This window comes from Phyllopteryx taeniolatus, chromosome 9, assembly GCF_024500385.1.
Source record: "Phyllopteryx taeniolatus isolate TA_2022b chromosome 9, UOR_Ptae_1.2, whole genome shotgun sequence".
Classification (NCBI taxonomy): Eukaryota; Metazoa; Chordata; class Actinopteri; order Syngnathiformes; family Syngnathidae; genus Phyllopteryx; species Phyllopteryx taeniolatus.
The window spans coordinates 30,249,911-30,269,844 of NC_084510.1; the positions used below are offsets into that span (position 1 = coordinate 30,249,911).

General features: G+C 44.8%; 4 protein-coding genes and 1 long non-coding RNA gene across 5 annotated transcripts; 4 read left to right on the top strand and 1 right to left on the bottom strand.

The window, feature by feature from the left end:
- Positions 1-49: 49 nt before the first annotated feature.
- lmcd1 (LIM and cysteine-rich domains 1) lies at positions 50-8,141 on the top strand. The gene is made up of 7 exons (XM_061786303.1): positions 50-1,076; positions 3,861-3,946; positions 4,113-4,368; positions 5,887-6,036; positions 6,269-6,490; positions 6,563-6,781; positions 7,543-8,141. Exons 1-7 carry the CDS (start codon positions 1,059-1,061, stop codon positions 7,651-7,653), a joined length of 1,062 nt encoding a protein of 353 aa, XP_061642287.1. The 5' UTR covers positions 50-1,058; the 3' UTR covers positions 7,654-8,141.
- A 654-nt stretch (positions 8,142-8,795) lies between these two features.
- On the bottom strand, positions 8,796-10,210 carry LOC133484147 (uncharacterized). The gene is made up of 2 exons (XR_009790293.1): positions 9,672-10,210; positions 8,796-8,992 (listed from the first exon to the last, which is right to left on the bottom strand). It is a non-coding gene; the product is annotated as an uncharacterized LOC133484147 (long non-coding RNA).
- Positions 10,211-10,566: 356 nt separating this feature from the next.
- Positions 10,567-15,848, top strand: LOC133484143 (monoacylglycerol lipase abhd6-B-like). The gene is made up of 9 exons (XM_061786304.1): positions 10,567-10,838; positions 11,918-12,043; positions 12,819-12,978; positions 13,203-13,316; positions 14,034-14,166; positions 14,375-14,532; positions 14,619-14,673; positions 14,993-15,093; positions 15,274-15,848. Exons 2-9 carry the CDS (start codon positions 11,925-11,927, stop codon positions 15,454-15,456), a joined length of 1,023 nt encoding a protein of 340 aa, XP_061642288.1. The 5' UTR covers positions 10,567-10,838; positions 11,918-11,924; the 3' UTR covers positions 15,457-15,848.
- A 125-nt stretch (positions 15,849-15,973) lies between these two features.
- On the top strand, positions 15,974-19,114 carry rpp14 (ribonuclease P/MRP 14 subunit). Its single transcript, XM_061786306.1, has 6 exons — positions 15,974-16,127; positions 17,149-17,272; positions 17,352-17,436; positions 17,876-17,952; positions 18,020-18,098; positions 18,977-19,114. The coding sequence occupies exons 2-6, from the start codon at positions 17,184-17,186 to the stop codon at positions 19,031-19,033; spliced, it is 387 nt and encodes a 128-aa protein (XP_061642290.1). The 5' UTR covers positions 15,974-16,127; positions 17,149-17,183; the 3' UTR covers positions 19,034-19,114.
- Positions 19,058-19,653, top strand: LOC133484144 (hydroxyacyl-thioester dehydratase type 2, mitochondrial-like). The gene has a single exon (XM_061786305.1). It carries the CDS (start codon positions 19,058-19,060, stop codon positions 19,517-19,519), a length of 462 nt encoding a protein of 153 aa, XP_061642289.1. The 3' UTR covers positions 19,520-19,653.
- Positions 19,654-19,934: the final 281 nt, after the last annotated feature.

Consider the following 19,934-nt stretch of genomic DNA (forward strand, 5'->3'; position numbering starts at 1 on the left):
AAAATATTATTTAATATTCTGAAATAATGCACAATGTATTATTTCAAATGATCTATTGAACTGGCTCTAATTATTTACACTTTTTTTGGAAGAAAAAAAAAAAAATCCTCCATACTTGGTCGTCACGTTGTTGCCTTGACTAAACCTTAACAGGAAGTGACATCATCAGTCAGAGCCCCCACCCCAGTTGTCATGAAGTATTATTGCGTGTCTTAACTTTTGCGTGCACTGTTTGGTCTTTTTCCTCTGCCAGCGTGTGTGTGTGTGTGTGTGTGTGTGTGTACGCGAGTGTATGTTTGTGTGCATCCATGTGTGTGTGTTTGTGTGCACGTGTGTTCCTGCATATACGCGCGTGTGCGTCTTTGCTGCAGCGTGTGGTCAACCACAGCACATGCACATCATATTATTGGTCGGAGCTGTTTGCGCTGAGCAAATCATTCCACTAAGTCTCCCAGTGTTCTCTTTTAGGATGCATCCCACTTTTTTTTTTGCGCTTACTTGCCTCTATTGATATGCGCCACAATTGTATTGTTAACGTATGTTTGTCTTCAGAAGTGCACCGATTGAGTGGGCGGCACCAACTTCCCGGATAGCGGAGGTGTACCTAATGTTGCGGCCGACGTAGCTCGTGAGGTCACCCAAACGGAGAGAAGGTGAGTCGACGCAACGCAACGCGTCGCTGTAACCTCCGCCGAGGAGGAGGAGGACTCGCCAACGTTTCCATTGGTGAGCTGTTTTCGTCCCCCCCCCCCACACACACACACACGCACCCAGGTTTCCTCTTATTGGCTGGCCGGGCGCCAGCCGTCTTTCTGCGGGGAGCGACGGTTTGCGAGCCCAGCGCGCATTGTGAGTCGCTAGGAAACGCATTCCTGTAGCGCCAGGCGGGCTGGAACACAGGAGGTGAGGAGAGACCTGCCCACTCGCTTTCAGAGGAGGAGAGGGAGAACGGAGGGGGGAAGCGAGGGCGACGGCGGGCGGGGTGGACAGGAAGCGGGCCTGACGAGCCAGGAATTTCAAGTCTCAGTGCGGGTCAGGAGACCAGACGAGACGCCAGCATGGATGCGGCCGAGAAGGTAGGACCAAACTTTTTTTTTTTTTTTTTTTAAACAATGGAATAAAAGTTGAAAAATATTCACACCGTCAGTCAAGGAAACCAGCACGAGGCAACTGTACATGAAGGGACCAAAATAGAAGTTGTTTTATGCATTATATATATATATATATATATATAATTTTTTAATTAGTCGGCCGATTAATCGGTTATCGGAATTTTATTCTGCCAAATATCAGAATCAGCATGGCTTCAAAAAAAAACATCTTAGTTATGCGCTAGTATTTGATTCGTGACAATTTCCAAGGACTTTTCCAGTCTCTCTGTTGCAACCTGCTCACGACATCCGCCGAATTTGGTGTCACACCCGGAGACTGGAAGAGTCACAGAAAGGCAATACATTGGACGTCCCTGGGAATGTTCATATTCAGCTCCTTGGTAGAGAACAGCAAGTTGTGCAAAAAGTACTGGACGCACATCGCGCATATGCCAGAAACCGCCGCTGCAGTACAACACATGCATTCGAAGGTTCACACGAGGTCAAATTGAGATGACCCGTGAAGGTCAAAGTGCATTTCCTGCAGGTTCCTGCCTTCAACCCCAATATCCTGAACCTTTTGTGAGCAGTGTATAATAAAGAGGTAATAAATATAATGCAGATGTGAATGTGAACAGCACCAAGAATAGTCAGCAGCATTGTACTCTATATAGTTCATAAGAAAAAAAAAAAAAAAAGCATCCTATTTGAGAACCAAATAAACAGCAGCAATATACTAACTTACCAGCATCGGAGGGACGAGTGCACGCCAATGGTGACGTTCATCCGTGATCACCTGATGGATCACCGGCACCTGCCAGGGGCTTAAACTGCCCCCAACACCGCCTTGTATCCAAGACACCCGCAATAACGCACATGCACACAGTCAGGCTTGTTGGGTGGTGGGGGGAGGGGGGGATACGTAACGATGACAAATTTAGCCTCAACTGAGCCAGATGTGCTTTTCATACTTTTATAGCGCCACAAATATGAAGTGACACTTTGAACGGAGCCCAGGTCCTCGCCCGCTGCCAAAAAAATGAACCAGAAACGGCTGATGTCGTCATTCGCTGGGCCACGCCCCCTCCAAAGGCACACGTCCAGCACATGAACGCAACCCGTACCGACAGTCATCACGCTTCATAATACCAGTATTCCATTATGCTTAATTGTCAACTTTAAAGTTTTCAATGTATTTGTCTTCGTCAAACATCGAGGGCAATTTTGAGTCCTCAACGGGACTTCGAGCTCTCGACAGACTTGTTTTCGGAAGCATGAAAGGCAATTTAGGGTCTTCAATGAACGTGTACTTGTTTTCACAAAGGTCAAAAGACATTCCGATGGCCCTAACATACTTGTTTTGGGAAACTTCTCGCATTTTCTGGTGTTCGATGGAGCAAACGTCGTGACCTTCAGCTTCTCATCTCATTAGCATTTCCTGCTCGTTTCCGCCACATAGTCCGCGTGTTTGGAATGACGGGGCCGAGCCAAACTCTTCTTATCGCGCTTTCTAAATTTAGATGCCGTCCCCCCCCCCCCCCCCCCGGGTTGGCTGCCGATCCTCCCGATTTTTCAGCAGCTTGAAATAACTCCATTGGGGAGGAAAATACAATCGGAAGCCTTCGACATACCTGGTCGTACTTGTTTTCGTAAACATCGAAGCCACTTCGGCGAACCAAAAACCGAAGACAATTGAAGTTCTACTGACCTAACGTACTTGTGTTCGTAGATGTCAAAGACAAGTTTGAACCAAATTGAATTTTGAGCCTTCACTTAATGTGTACTTGTTTTTTTTTAAACATCGAAAACAATTTGGAGTTGTCAATGAATGTTCACGTTTTTACGATGTCAAGTCTTCCCAAGGACCTGACGTGAATGTTTTCGTAAACATCCAAAGAAAAAGAATGATCCTACAACAGACGTTCAACGTATTTGTTTTTTGTCGATATCAAAGACAATTGCAAGTTTTCCGAAGAACTGACGTGAATGTTTTTGTCAATATCAAAGACAATTTTGAGAACACGTAGGAGTTAGCGTAGCGGTCAGGTCGCCGTCTTCTGGTAACAGAATTTCAAGTAACACGAGTGGCGTCGGTGCCCTTAAAATGCCACACGGCCAAAACACGACAAAAGCTTTTAGCGCGTTTACGTGCTTCTGTTCCTATTCCTGAATCAACATGACACTTCGCCCTGAGCCCTGACCTAAAGCCCGCCCGGCTCCCCTGGGATGAACCCGAGTGCCGGTCTTGCGTCAGAACGGACGCCTTGGTAATACCCGCTGACAGGCAAACGGCAACTACAGCCAGAAGATTTAAATCCACCAAAGTCGGGCTCGGGTCGACCGTATGCGGCCGCCAGCTCGTTTTTTTTGTTGTTGTGGTTGTTGTTTTTTTTTGTTTTTTTTTTATTGACCTGCAACATATTCTCCAAGTAAAATCAAACCGTCAACTCTCCCTGCCCTTGTGACTTGGATACGAAGACGTTTCCAGTTCAACTGAAATATCAAAGGCTATTTTTGTTCGAGTAAAACAAACGTCAAATCACAGCCTCGAGAACTCCCGCCTAGCAACAAGTGACAGCGCAAACATCGGCTTTGACCAGCAATTCAAGTCATTCCGTCCATCTGACTATCTAATAAATCCTACTAATTCCTTGCTGCTGTTTTGTTAGGCGACATCGTTCAAGTAGGCTCGTTAAAATCAATCCGAATTGAGCGCCACGAGTAATTTATTGTTTGTTTTGTTTTTTGTCCCGTCCCCCCGTCCCCCAGATGTCAGCAGAGGCGAGTGCATCGGATCCAGCCGTGTGTCTCATTTGTCAGGACGGCTGCCCGGGTTTGCAGCCGCATTCTTGGAGGTGACGTCACGTTTTAGCCAAGGGGGGATACGTTCGTCCACAATATAGAGGAACCGAATACAAACATTCTTGAAAATACTTGCATACATACAAATAGAGAATTAAATGAAATGAACAAGATGGAAGTTGCCAGTGACCGTAATCCCGGCGTCGGCATTGCTTTTAGGAAAGCGTGCGTGGCGTGCGGCTGCAGCACGGCGGACCACGCGCCCGGTAGCCACGCCGATGACGACCGGCGAATGGGACGCCTGCTGGCCGACTCGCCCTGCGCCCACCTGACGGCCAAGGTGAAAGGGGGCGGCGGCCTCCGCCTGTACAAGAGGAACCGCATGATCGTGACCAATCCGGTGGTGTCGCGCAAGGACCCCACCTTCAGCACCACCACCTACGACTGGGCGCCCGCCGGCCTCAACCAGAAGCTGGTGAGGTCCTACGCGAACCTGACGTGTACGCTTTCGTCGACGACGACAATTTCAAGTCTTCAATGGGCCTGACATCCCTTTTTTTCGCAAGAAAAAAAGACAATTTAGAGTTTTAAACCAAACTAACATGTTTTTTTTTTTTTTTTTTTTTTTTTTCATAAACATCCAAGACAGTGTTTGCTTTTCATGGACCTAACATACATATTTTTGTAAACATCAAAGACCATTTTGAGTTGTTGACGTTGTTTTTTTTTTTTTTTTAACACTAAAGACAATTTAGTCAACAACAAACCAAACTCGCGTGTCCGCTTTTTCCACAAACATCAAATACAATTTTGGTTATGGACGAAAAAAGACAATTTTAGAGTCATTCACGCTCCAAAACGTTTTTTTTTTTTTTTTTTTTTTGTAAATATCAATTTCGAGTCAGTAGAAAGTAGAAAGAAAACGTGCAGCCTTCAGGGAACCTAATGTACATGTTTCCAAAAACATCACAGACAATTTCAAGTGAACAAGCCTCAGCTCCCAGTGTGAGCTTAATGCGGCAACTTCGAAGCGGGGCGGGGGTGGCGGGGGGGGGGGGGGGGGCACGAATGGACCAGCACCCTCCCTGTTCGACTGTCTGCTTCCCATTAAAAAGCCTCACGTCTGTTTCGGGTTTCACAGCCTGCGATCGCGATGGCGGGCGTGATTGTCGGAGAACGAGGGCGGGGTTCGGGTTTGAGGTGGTGTGGGGCCAGAATCATTGCGGTGTAACATGTCGAGTCAAATGTGTTACTCATTGAGAGAGCGAGCGAGAGAGGGAGAAAACAAGCATTCCAAGCTCAACTTTAGACTATTAGTCACGACTCCGCTGCTGTCATCCGATAACCTCATAGACCACAAAGGGAGTCACACTGTGGGCGAATCACCAAATGGGGGATTCAAAAAAAAAAAAGCTATAGCTACATGGAAATATTACCGTTTGTAATATCGACAATGCACTCTTACCGTGAGTCTTACGAGGCAAGTGTTTTGGCGATACAGAATATTTCATAGGGCGGAGTCAAGTTTGAAATAAGTGGACCTGCGACGGATCCCTGTGGAACCTCAAGTTGTGGCTGCCAAATGACGTCAAATCTGTCTTGACGCAAATCCATTCGGGGGGGCGGAGCATTTGGCCACGTTCAGCATTCAAAAGGAAAAAATATACAAAATGAAGGGAATCAAGTCTTTTGTCGTACAAAGACTGACCTGAAAAATACAAAAAAGAAGCAAGAATATTTGTAGACGCAGCAGCTAGGCTAACTGTTAGCTTATCTGGTAACTACATTGTCATTTTTATGAATTCTCAAACACGTAAGAATCACAGAGTTGGTGCATTGTTTACATTTTTCCGCAGACCACACACAAGGATTTGCGATTTGTAAATATTGAACAGGTTTAACACTTACGATTGTCAGCCCACAGCCCTTTTCTGAGCATACCAGGGAGACCAATCTTTGCTGATGATGATCATCTGCTTTCCCCAATTCCCAGGCCAAGCAGTACATGGAGCTGATCCCAGAGAGTCAGCGTCCCGTCTCCGGGACCGGGGGGGCAGTGCTGCGTCGCAGGCGCCTCCTCGGCCAGCTCCCCGCCCACGACCAGGACCCCATGGCGTGTCAGAGCCTGGCCAACGATGACGAGGTGAGGCGGCCAGTTAGCGCGCGTGCTAATTGTTCGCCTACCTGGTTGAATCTGCTTCTTTGAAATGTTGAAACGGTGACTACCGGCGTCACCCCTTTCTCGCGGCTTTTCTTCGTCCTTGGGGTGAAGCCGCTTTTTGTTTGAGGCTGTTATCGGCTTTGAAATGCAGCGGGATGTTACGTTTGGAGAAAACCCTCCTGCGTTTCGAACTCGTAGCCATTTCCCGTCGCAGGTTTCCGCCATGCTGCTGTTTGTGAAGCGCTACAAAATGGAGGCGCTGGGCGTGGGCGAGGTGGCGCTGCCTGGCGACGGCGAGGCCCTGAGGGAGGCGGCCGATCAGAGGGAAGCCAGGGAGCAAAACCACGGCGACAAGGAGGCCGCGGACCGCCACCCGGATCGCGACGCCGTCGCCCCTGAAGAGTCCACCAATGGCACAGAGAACAACACTCGATACGTAAGATGCTCGATCCGTCGGCTTTTATTGGTTAAAAGCGCTGCCTCAAGATGGCGCTTTATTGTGTTTCAGCGCTGCTCAGGTTGCGGCGGCGACGTCGCGGCTGAGAGCCCGGCGGTTTTTGCCGAGCGCGCCGGTTACCGAGCCGCCCTGTGGCATCCCGCCTGCTTCGCGTGCGCCGAGTGCGGCCAGGGATTGGCCGACCTGGTCTACTTCTGGTCCAATCGGAGGCTCCTGTGCGGACGACATTATTGCCAGAGCGTCAGGCCGCGCTGCGCCGGCTGCGACGAGGTGAGGGAGGAGAAGGCGCCAGGTCGTCACACGTGTCGGGAGTCGGTCTCGAGTCTTCGGTTTCGAGTGACCGCGGCAAAAATCGAACAAATCGAGTCGAGTTCCCGTGAAATTGCAATCACGTTATAAAATTGCAATCACTCGGGTTAAGCAAGTCATAAGTTGTACAATCTTGCTCAGTCGCAACAAATCCATTAACATCTGTTATTCATTCCATGTTTTGGTGAATTCATCCATTTTATTTCTAATAATTATCTTTATGATTTAAGTAATTTATTTATTTATTAGTCTTTCTATTTTTCATGAATTAAATTTGTTTGCATTGCTTTATTTTATTTGAATGCATTTTTCAAAAATATATTATTTATTTAGTTATATTGTATAATTTCTATTGTATTGTTGGTTAAATTTAAATAAAAAAATGTAACAATTTAACCATTTATTTATCACGTTAAGTTACGTTTCATTTTTGATCTCAAATGAATTATAATTAAATGATGTATTATATCGATTCATTTAATTTTGTAGGAATTTATTTCATTCCATTAGTTCATTGATTTATTACATTTTAATTATTTTTATTTGAAGTCATTATTTAAACGCATATTTGTTTTCTAGTGCATTTTGTTATTGATTTTATTTTAAAATGTATCTTTATGTTTTTACCTGTATTGTCTGAATCTGTTTTATTTTTTCTTGAACTTTTTTTTTGGGTATTTTGTAATTGTGTGTATTTATTTATTTTTTTGTCCTTCCTCCAGTTGATCTTCGGCGAGTCTTTCCGCACGGCGCAAGACGGCCGCACGTGGCATCGTCGTCATTACTGCTGCTGGCGGTGCGGGCAAAGCCTGGATACGCCCTGCCGCCATTGACACGCGCGCACACACAAAGTACAGTAACAACAAAATGTGTTTTTTTTTGGTTTTTTTTTTTTTTCCTTTCTGGAACTGATTAATGGCATTTTCTATTCACTTCAATGGGGAAAATTGAGAAGTCAAGGTAGCAGTGTCTCCAATTCAAGCATGTCGCTCCGCACGAGTGGAGTCTTGAAAGTGTCCTCGAGCGTCGTTTGGAGCTCTCAACGGGACTTTTATGTCGGAGCCGACGCCGCCTCGAGACGCGTTTGGCTGATTTATCGGCTCGTAAATGGCTGACGTGATCCGGATGCGAGCCAACACCAGCGTGCGCACATGTTGGAATGAGCTCATATTTGACATTAAAGCTTTTCGGAATTGCATTAGGAGTATTCTACTTTAAACGATGTCAAAATGGCAAATTTCCTGAAATCGTGGCTGGCAGCAACACATCTGTAACGCTGAGTTTACAAACTTTTAAGATTAAAATGTTTTATTGGATTCTATTAGTTGTTTTTTTTTGTTTTTTTTTATCCATTTTTGTTTTTATTCAATTTTAATCAATTCAAATGCAGCTATTCTAGTACATCAAAACCACTCCAGAGCAAGATCAGTAACAAGTTTTAAAATTCTTTTTTTTTTAAACTTATTGAAAAGAAAATAGATACAAATAAAATAATTATTCTGTACAGTTATTTTAATTAATTAGTATTTTTTTTTTACTTAAATGTACATACAAATAAAACAACTTTCAGAACAAAAATTTAATTAATTAACAATACATAACTAGAACAACTCTGGAGCAAATTTAACTGGAACTTTTAACATAAAAAAAATATTCATTTAGTTAATTAAAATAAATATAGAAAATAAAAAACTTCACAATAAAAACTAGCAAAAAGGTTAACTGAAAAGATTCAATTGAATAATACAATAAAAATCAACCGTGACAAGTCCATAATACAATGTGGAATGTATTGCCCTTAATTTTCATCATAATCCACATTTTACTTTAATATGTATTATTTTGTTTCTGTATCTTTATGTATTAGTAGTATTAAAAATACGTCATGGCAAAATGCCTGGTCTTTCTGCAGTTGAGTAAACACGGCGTTCCTTTGAACTGACGTCACCAGCCTCAAGAAACCACTTTTCAAGGATATTTTTATGAGACGTTTACTTGCATTTTCACGCACTGGGATCAGGGAATGTTCGCCCATGAATGTTCTGCTCAGTTCGTTGATGATGATGATGGCGCCCTCCCGTGGACTCTGCCGTTCATTTCACACGCCCTATGGCCACCCCCATCATCTCTTTCCCATAGTCAGTGAACGCAGCACGACCCTTCTTTTATACACTGGAGGGTGAAAAAGGGACTTCATTAGATGATGTACATCGATTACACATGATTCAAATGTGCTAAACTGGCGTACATTTCCCCTCTCGAAAACAATACAATATGTTAGTTTTAATCATGTGTACATGCTCGAATTAAGGCCGTTCAAACGAATTATCTCCCATAGTCAGTAGACTAAGCAACTCACTTGAACGCGGTGTACACTTTCCCCCGTAGCCTGTGAATGCAGCACGCCTTTTCGAGTTATGCTCGATTTATAGGAGTCTTGTCACCGTATATTCCAACAGTCGACGAACGCGGCACGGTTTGTACTTCAAGTGTTAATGCGCACGTATTTACCATAGTCAGTGAACTCAGCTTGACCCCGGCACACGTTCACCGTTGTCTAATACGCTTAATGCTGATTAGATGTCGTCGGAAATGTTTCCTGTAGCCATTGAACTCAGCACGGTTCACATATGTCCAGTCACTTTCATCTCCAATTTTTCTAGGAGTCAGTGAACTCGGCACGCCTCGTCTATCACACGTCACACTGAAAGTGGCGATTAGGCGCAATCTCTAGTTTTTCCAGCATTCCGTGAACTCGGCGCGGTTTGGAAAGGGTTAATGCTCAAGTATTTCCCACTGAATTTATTTCGCATCCAATTTTTTACAAAAGTCGTTGAACTCAGCAACTCACCTGACCCTGGCACTGTCATTTTCCAACATTGCCATGGTCTGTGAACGCAGCACACCTCTTCCATTGCACTTGCTTCTGATGACAAGGTGATTTGCAAATGTCAGTGAACTCACCACCCCTGGTCTGTTATTCTTGTCCAAGAAGCGTTGATTAAAAGTTGTCTAATTTTCTAACAGTCAGTGAACTCAGCATGGTTGTACTTGTGCCGCTACATGTCCTGTAGTCTATGAACGCAGCACGGTGTGTCCATTGTACTAAAGGTCTATTTAAGTTTGTGTTTCCAGTATTTCTTGGAAGTCAGTGAAGGCAACACAGGCTGTCCATTTTACGTGCCCTTCAAATGTCGGCCAAAGTTTGCCTCCCCGACACTTCCCGTAGTCGGTGAACGCAACACGGCTAGTGCTGACGAATGTACAGTGGCTCGCGTCTCCAGTGTCTCTCGTAGCCACTGAATGCAGCACGGCTATTCCATTTGTTCTAAATGCCGACAATGGTTTTTCGTCTACAGCAAATACAGTAGTGAGCGAACGCAGCATGACGTGTCTGTTTTATTACATGCAGATGACCGATTGCTTCTCCACTATTTTTGTAGTCAGTGAATGCAACATAAGCTGTCTCTTCTACTATGCCGGCAAAATGAATCATTTCGCATAGTCTTCATTGTTCAACATTTCCTGCCCTCAGTGAATGCAGCACGGCTTTTCCATCATACTTGTACTGAGGAGCAATTACGTCTCTGAAATTTCCCGTAGCCGGGGAAAGCATCACGACCAGTCTATCTTCTACTTGCCTTTTTGATGCCGTCACCAACATTTCGTGTTGTCAGTGAACGCAGCGCGCTGAGTCTATTGTACTAAACGCTGATGAAAAGCTTGCGTCCCCTACAGTTCTTCTAGTCATCGAAGGCAACACAGCTAGTCGATCGTCACGAACGCTGCAATGAGATTGCGTCTCTCGTTTTTCTTGGAGTCTGTGATCGCAACACGGCGCGTCCATTGCCCTTGAAATTGCGTCTGCTGCTCCAGTTCTCGTCGGCACTGGACGCAGCGCGGCTTGTGCATTGTACTGGCCCTTTAAGTGCACATGAAAGGCGCTTGAGTCATTTGGGAGGAAGAGGAGGAGGAAGAGGCGGCGAGGTAGCGGACCAAATGGTTTGACATTCGCCAGGTAAGCGACTTGCGTCACCTTGAGCTCATTAGCCTAAAACACGAGCTGCTTCGCGCGATATTTGACTCACTTGTTCCACTTGTGCAATGTTTACAGTGTCTTTTCTTTTCTCCAAAGTTGCTACTGATGTGTATTTAGTTACTAAGTAAATAAGTCTTTTCCGAATCATTTCCAATGAGCTGGTGCAAGGTTCATGTTCACGTTCCGGACCATTTTTTATTTTTAATTTTTTTATTTTTGCACGAGTTGTACGCAGCTGATGACGTCACCACGCCGTCGCACCTGGCAGCAAACGTTCATTGAGGCCCAGGGCCACCTACATGGGGTCAAAGTATCAAGGAGAACATTAACCAACTCAAAACACATTTACACACACACACACAAAAGGAAAATGGGAAATTTTGTAAGATTAAAAACACGTTTACGTAACACATAAAAGCAACATCAAGTCGTACGAAAAAGGGCAGCAAAACGTTTGGGGCCATCCACGGCTTGCGTTTTCGTGGACTCCTCAGTAGCAAATGTAATAACAGTGTAGTAGACAGGTGGTGGATGTTAAATGATAAAGATTTTCGAGTTTTCGTTCACAAATGCGGGTTGAGTAAGGCGTTACAGGTGAATGATTTGGCGCTTTCAAAACGCTTTATTGAGGAAATGGTGACAAAATCAAGACGCAACAAGAACATTTCAACACGAACTGCGCGGCCACAAGTCACGGCGGCTCACTCGACACGCAGACCTGCTAACGGGTGAACCGTTAGCGCTGCGATCTGGCCAGGCCCCGCCTTGTAAAGCCACGCACATTCAAAGTTACGGATATTCAAGTACAGTATACAACATGAGGATGTGGTGGGGGGGGGGGGGGGAATAAAACCTGTGCCTCACATGCATACTTTCGATTGGTATTATGCATACGGCTTCCAAATCTACATAAACAATGACATAAATATATGGTTGCTACTTAATTGATTTTCAGGTTCAGGAACGTAATGGAGGGACTACTGTACGTCCCACTGGGGGACAGAAAACAAAAAGGTTTTCCACTTTTAACCCCTTTCTACTTTTACTCCCGATGAAAGCACGGCAATGGAGGAGAGCGTCACCGTGACGACGGTGCTCGTCGGGACCGTCCTGGTGCTTCCCGTCTCGGCTTTGTTCGCCAGCGTGTGGCTGTGGCCCGGTATGATCATCCGGGCTTATAACTGGTGAGCACGTGAATGGCTGAAGTTACTTAAGTTGCATTTTGAGGACAAAAAAAAAATAAAATGCTCAATGAGTCGCGGTTAATTACAGACCTTTTTTCACACTTCACGCTGTCACAAAGGAGGCTCTTATTTGAAAGGGCGCCTTATGTCCCCCTGTCAAGTGGACTTGGTCTCACACACACGCAACAGTGTGTGTTTGCCAAGGCACTGTCACGTAACGTCCCGGCGGCATGAGCGCGGTGTTGTTGATTTAATGAACAACCACAGCGATGGAGTAATGCTACGCTAGCGTCCATTTTAAAATAAATGCAGTCGTACCTTGACTTACAAGTGCCCCAACGTACAGGTTTTTGGAGTTACTAGCAGTCGCTTGGTCAAGTTTGATTATTATTATTTTTTCCTCAAGTGTAGTGAAAAAAAAAATACAAGTCGCGCGATGCCCCTGTACGTGGGCAAGGAGAGCCGCGGTCGAATGTGGGGGCGGCACAGCTCTGGTCGAGTTTGTCTAGCGGCTTCCGGAAAGAAGCTGTTCCTCAGCATGGTGGTCCTGCACCGGATGCTCTGTAGCCTCCTGCCCGAGGGCAGCGGATGAGATAGGGGTTGAGCGGGATGGATTGAGATGGCACAAAACCATGTGAATGGGTGAGTTTTTCAGCAAATAGCCGGGGATAGTCTCCACCCAAAAACAACCCCAACAACAGAGGTTAATGCATAAATAGTCAACCGCGAATCTGCCGTGGATTAGTGGAACTGATTATCTGGTGTGCATCCGCAGGTTCCTGCGTCTCAAATTGGGTCTGGTGGTCCGCTACTCGTACAGCGGCGGCTATCGTTTCTGCTATTTCAGCCGCGGGACGCCAGGGGGCGCTATGCCGTCCTTACTGCTCCTGCACGGTTTCTCCGCCTCCAAAGACATGTGGTTGCCCTTCGTCAAGGTAATGCACACACCAATGGCCCCCTTTGTGTCCACCCTGCTTGCTTGTTTATTTATTTTTAAAAATTAATTTGTTTTTATATTTTATTTGAGCTTTCTTAATGCAAATGTAAGGAAACGTCCCAAGGCTGTAAATGTGGCTGAAAGGGCAGAAAATGGCAAGAAGGGATACAAATGCAGTGCTTGACGAATATATTGGCGAGGTGCGTTTGTTTCCCTCACCAGTACGTCCCCGTTGAGCAGCACATGCTGTGCGTGGACATGCCAGGCCACGAGGGGACCAGTCGCACCGGGTCCGAGGACTACAGCATTCGGGGTCAGGTTGCCCGAATCCACCAGGTGTGTGTGAGTGTGTGTGTGTGTGTGTGTCTTGCAGCGGTAGCAAAAGTACTCACACCCTAAGTGCGGATACAGTTGCGCCACGACTTGGGCATTTAATGAATGAATAGAAATGTCACTGATTTGTTCTATGATAGTGATATTCGTCGTTCTTTGTGGAGGATAAAGAATACATGCCTGTGAGTATTGTGTGCCCTGTCTTCCAAGTTTTCCCAGTTTGTGGTCAGGCATAAAATGTTTTGCCTGTGGCATTTAGCGTTGTATTGCATTGCATGAAGATGGCAGAATTTCGTAAGGCAGTGCAAAGCAGTAGCTCAGTGCTGCCAGGCATGTCGTGGCGTAACGTGGGACGACACGGAAGGCACGTCATTCTTAAATTCGCACTTGCCTCTATACAGTGGACTGTCACCTATTCGCATATTTTCCAATTTTTATTTTGTTTTTTTTCCAGTTTTTTGTTTTTTTTTGGGGGGGCGGGGGGGTGGACCCAATCCTGAAAACACTTGTTGGCAGTTATCCCCGCTTATTCAACAATTTTTGAGGTTTAAAAAAAAAAAAAAAAATCATTCGAAAACCGATGGCTAAATCACCTGAATTAGGAATCACGTTACAGGCAACACTGTATAACTCCATTTTTAACAGCGCCCTCTTCTGGATCCGCAGGGGCACTGTCCAGGTTGCCCCTAATGCAATGTTTTACATATAAATTGTGTTCAGTTTGTGCAGAGCGTTGGTCTGGACAAAAGACCCTTTCACCTGGTGGGGACGTCCATGGGGGGCAACGTCGCGGGCGTCTACGCCGCCACCTATCCCGCGTACCTGTCCGGCGTCACCTTGATGTGCCCTTCAGGTAAACCACGGGAGCCTCAGCCCCTTTCACCCAGAGCTCGTGTGGTACGCTATCCCGTGATGAGATAATTGGATCACGTGTGATAAACGAGTTCTACACGGTTAGAGACACCAAACCCCCGCTCCTACCTTTCCGTCGGCGGGACCAGGATGTGACGTTTGCGCCCCCGTTGGCAAGATCTCCGTGTTAGAGGTTCTTCCTCCTCCAGGTTTGGTGTATCCCACCGACTCGGAGTTCATCGTCCGTCTGAGGGAGTTGGAGAAGAACCCCGAGGAGTCGTCCATCCCTCTGATTCCGTCCAGCGCCCGGGAGCTGGAGGAGATGTTGCGCCTGTGCTGCCATCAGCCCCCCAAGCTGCCTCGGCAGGTGAAGGACTACAAACGTGGCCGCCGCTTTTTCGCTGGCTGGGTCGTGACCGTGGATGTTTTTTTTTTTTTTTTTTGCGTTGCCAGGTGCTGCGCGGCCTCCTGGACAACAGGATCCACCACAACCGCTTTTACAGAGAACGTGCGTACACGCCTTCCACCTTCGCCGCATGCTCGTCGGGGATGCCGGTCGCCTAACTCAGAACTCTGTGTGTGTCTGTGTCTGTGTTTGTGTTTGTCTTTCCATGTGTTGTTTTGTGTGTTTCTGTGTGTCACGGCCTCGCTGTTTTTGTTTTGTTTGTGTATATACGTGTGTCTTCATTTGTATCCGTGCCTCTGTGTGTTTGTGTGTTCATATGTTTGTCTTTGTGCATTTGACACGTGTTTCTGTTTGTGTGTCTTTACGTGTCAACGTGTATGTTTCTTTGTGTTGTTTTGTGTGTGTGTGTGTCTTGCTAAAGTGTTCATGGAGCTGGTGGAGGAAAAGTCTCGCCACTCGCTGCAAGAAAATCTGCATTTGATCACGTCGCCCCTGCAAGTCCTTTGGGGGAAGCAAGACCAGGTAATAAAACCAATATTGACGGGGAACTTTATTGACAACATGACACAAACAGACGCCTCCAATTTGTAGGAAAAACAACTAGTAAGTGTGATTATCGCACGCCAAGCATGATCCGCACTTTAGGCTCTGACATATGGTCGCTCCACAATGTTGTGGCACTTTTTATTTTTGAAATAATAGGTTCTGGATGTTTCCGGGGCGTCTGCGCTGCAGGCGGCGGTGCCCCGCAGTCAGCTGTTTCTTTTGGACGACTGCGGCCACACCATCGCGCTCGAGAGGCCCAAGAAGGCCGCACAGCTCGTCATGGACTTCCTGTCTGCGCAGGAAGTCCACAACAAAGATGTGAAGAAAAAACATTCCTGAACAGGAGATTGAGTATTGTACAATACAAATTATATAGCTGATATAATTTGTTAGAAATACATGATTGGAATGAAAGATTTGTGTTCGAATGTATTAGGAATATTCATGATGTTTTAATATTTTAAAGGTTTTAATGGGTTTCTTGCTGAGTTTGTTGTGATTTTTGTGTTCATTTCGGATACCGAAGCAGATCTTTAAACCTCAACAAAAGCACTTATAAGTAATTAAGTTGTCTAATGTATTTGTCTACCTGTACTGTTTGTTTTAAATGCAACTATTGAAGCATCTCAATGACTGTCATATTCAACAGTGTCTCTTTGGACATCAAATACAGTTTATGAGCAAAAAATAAATAAATAAAATAACCATGTGTTCATAACTGCATTAAAGGACTAGAGTTTGAATTGTTTTATTGAAAATTTCAACTTTTTTATTTATTGAGATTATTATTTGGTATAACCTAAAACGACAAAAATAGCTGAGTGCAATTAAATTATTTTAGCTTTTTATTTTTATGATTTTATTTTGTCACTCGTCACAAATCCAGTCACTGTCATTTTAGAGGATGGCGATAGGAGGCAGTGTTTCACACGACTAACCACCATTCGACGAAAAAGAAGACAACTCTTGTCATTGAACTGTTTAAATTAGTGTGAACGGAGCAAAACTAGGTAAGTTTATCCACATATAAAGCAATGTTATTGACAAAAATTAATAATAATGCAATCACCCCAAATTCCTGCTTTAATGTATGTTAAGTCGCGCTGAGCCACTGTTTGACCTCGCTGGTAGCTAGCTCCAGCTGTTAGCTAGCTCCAGTCTAGTTTCACTCTTTCGTGGCTTTGGCGCGAGCACACTGACCATTTAATCATTCGGGTGGTTGTCTTAGCACTTAAAATAGTTGGACAAACGATCATAGAAAGTCAAGGTGCAGTGCTTCGCGCTCGTATTTGAAACCGTGACCGTTTGTGAACATATCTGCACTTTCGTAGCCTAAACGTTTGTGAACACATCTGCACTTTCGTAGCCTAAATAAAGGCACTCGTAGCCACTCGCAAACCCCGTGAAATCATAATTGTGTGATAATGATGTATTCAAAACATGTATATGATGATGCGAATATTATAAAGGTGAAAATACATATTTTCTGGTGGTGTCCTGAATGTCCCGATCTCACCCTTTGCTAATGCTTGGCAGATTCGTCACTTGCTGAAGCGGAACAAAAAATATTTTCAGTAGTCCTGTTCGCGGTTTAAAAAAAAACAAAACAAAAACATCGAGTCACATTTTTTTGTCGTCATCAAATCATCTAAACCGGTGTAAAATGAGTTAGAAATGATAATCTAGTGTTTTTGCATCATAATTTGTGGTATATTACAGCCTAAATGAATATAGGCAATTATAAACCGTAAATATACCACAAACTGTGATCTCAACCAGTTTAACATCATTTCATAATCATCTTACAATATAGTCTTAAAAATAAATGTATTACATTTAGAATTTAGAGAGAGTGCGTGTGTCCAAAACTTCCACGACAACCCAGGCTAAACTTAACTCCTCACCAACATGCAAAGATGTTACTTTCTCCCTCCAAATGTATCACTTCATATTTTAAAATTGACTGACTTGGCTCAAGGAAAAAATTTTTGGTTTTGTATTGAAATATTTTTGAATTTGTACATCCTTCAGGCCTGTTTTAGCGTCTGCGCTGATGCTTGAATAGGATGAATCCCGAGAGCAAGGACGATCCCGTTGTCTACCAAAGCGTCGTGTTGAAGAACGCCGCTCCGTATCAGTACATGAAAGTCTGCCTGTAAGTCAACGCCGCTCTTTGGTCAGCACCTGCGAATGCGAGTACTTCATAATGATTATATTTCATATTATTCTCTTAGCGTGCTGGAGGACAAATCGGTCAAGCTGAGTGCGGTCGACCTGAAGCAGTTCATCATCACCGGCTTGAAGAGTCTCCATGGAGAGGTATTAAGTAGAAATAAATTTACAATGATAACGATCCTTATTTTGGACTGACACGGTCGGAGAGGAGAGAAGAGACTCGCCTCCCAGGCAGAAGCCGTAACTGTTTCATTGTTATCGCCGGTTACTTAAATTAAATGAGAATGATAATTTGGCCCGCGGCGCACCGAGCAACACGGCCGATCGTGGCTGGACTGGACCATCGTTTACAAAAAAAAAAATACAGTTGGCGACACGCGCCCGCACACCTTGCGATTGATCACCGCACGTGTATCGACTTGCTGCAATGGAAAAAAACGCGACCCTGTGATGGGTTTTGAGGCGGCGATTGGCGTGCGGCGAGCCTCAAAAGAACGACAAGATGACAGAAATAATAAGAGAACAGATTGTACACTTTGAAATCAGCTGCTTTTAATTCTTGATGTGTATTTCGATGTTTCAGGTGGGCGCCGCATTACATTTCGATGTCCTGAAGTACAACAAAGATACCCTCAGTGCTTTCCTGCGCGTACCTGGAAGGTGAGTAGGCTAAAGTGGAAAGACCAGAGCATGTGTGTTTGTTTCATTATTATGATTTTTGTCTTAGTGGTTTGGTGAAGCTGTGGAGCTCGTTAACGCTGTTGGGTTCTTACAACGAGCAGAGCTGCGCCTTTCGAGTGCTGCAGGTACAATTGGATGCAGAGAGTATATATATATTATATATATATAAGATTATCTATCTATCTATCCCTTTGAGTATTATTGTATGCTCTGTTTGTATAGGGGTGTCACTATCAAGTCTTTTTCGAATGTATTATCCTATAGATATTTCTTTGAATACTCACGTAATCGCTGCCGTGTCGTAATTTTTGCGTCAGGCAATTTTTGTGGTCGAGTTAGACGATTTAGTTTTTTTTTTCCTTCCACTGCCCTCGTTAGTATTTGTTGTTGCTCCGTGTGAGTGTTTAAGTAGCCGTTGTTTTAGGAAGGTTTTTAATTACCATAATATCTGTGCTAATTGGTGATACCCTGTCTATGGCATTTCACATAATATGTTAGTATTAAGCTAGCTGCCTTTCATTATGTTTGGTTATATGGCTAGGTTGAACATTTTGGTGTTGAAATAATGTTCATTTCGTTCTCTTTTGTTGTACGCTTTGTTTGTAAGTGTTCCTACTGCATGTGCGTTAAAGTGGCAGTTTGAAGGTTTATAAATAATATAACGTCCATGCGAATTTCTGTTGGCCCATCTGTTGTTGTTTTAACATTACGTTAGCATCAAGCTTGCGGACTTTTGTTAAGACGAAATTGTATGGTTCGCTTAAGAATTTGGTATTTAAATATACAATGTTTAATTACCTTTGTTGTATGCACTTCTTGTTTGTGTTTCTGCTCCGTGTGAACGCAGCAGCTTTTTGAAAGTTTATAATTAGAGCAACATCGATGCTAATTTCCATTAGCCTGTCTATGGTAAATTGCATTATATGTTAGCATTAAGCTAGCAGACTTTTGTTAAGTTGCACTGTTTACTTGTTTTTTCTGTTTGCTCTTCCCAAAATCTCAGGTGTCGCCTTTTCTGCTGTCGCTGACGGGGAACAGCCGCGAGCTGCAGCTGGACTGACGCCGCAGACGACTGGCGAGAACCATGTGGAGTCGAGTCCGAACTTTGCTGTCGTCATCCATCTTGACAACGGCAGCGGGAGCGCGGCTCCACGTGGGCCAGCGCGCCTCCCTCACCAAAGTCTTCTCGGCGCGCCACGTGGAGCTGTTCGCCGAGCTGACGGGCGACACCAACCCGCTCCACCTGGACGCCGCCTACGCCGCCTCCACCGCCTTCGAGGCGCCCGTGGTCCACGGCGTCCTCGTCAACGGGCTGATCTCGGCCGTGCTGGGCGCCGAGATGCCGGGCCCCGGCTGCGTCTTGCTGTACCAGGAGATCCGCTTCCCGGCGCCGCTCTTCGTCGGCGAGGAAGTGCTGGCCGAAGCCGAAGTGCGCAAGATCAAGATGTCGTTCGCCTTCATCGGCGTGACGTGCTCGGTCAAGGACAAGGTGGTGATGGAGGGGGAAGTGATGGTGATGATGCCCGAGGAGCAGCAAGGGAAGTGAGACTTTTTAGGCCATCATTTGAGGACATATTTTTTTTGTTTTGTTATTATTGATGGTGTACATCCATCACAGTTGGCCTGTTCTGTTGTCGTTTTATGTTGCCCACTTAAATAAATAAAAGTTTCTCATTCATGTTTCTTGCTTAATCGAGTTTGTTCGTTTCATCTCGGCCAAAAATATCTCGGAACTGTAATTGCAATGTTTCGTTTTCCACCGAATTGAACGATAGTTGCATACTTAATTAGTGAAAACTATATTTAGTCTTTATCTATCATAGAAAGTTGTATACTTAAATACAGTATATGATTGCCGCAATTTTCCATGACTTCTGATTTCAAATTTCAAGTGCAATGCAAGGGCGGTCGTGTAAAAGTAATAAAGTTTTCACAGTCAGAAAAATGGCATTTGTGATACA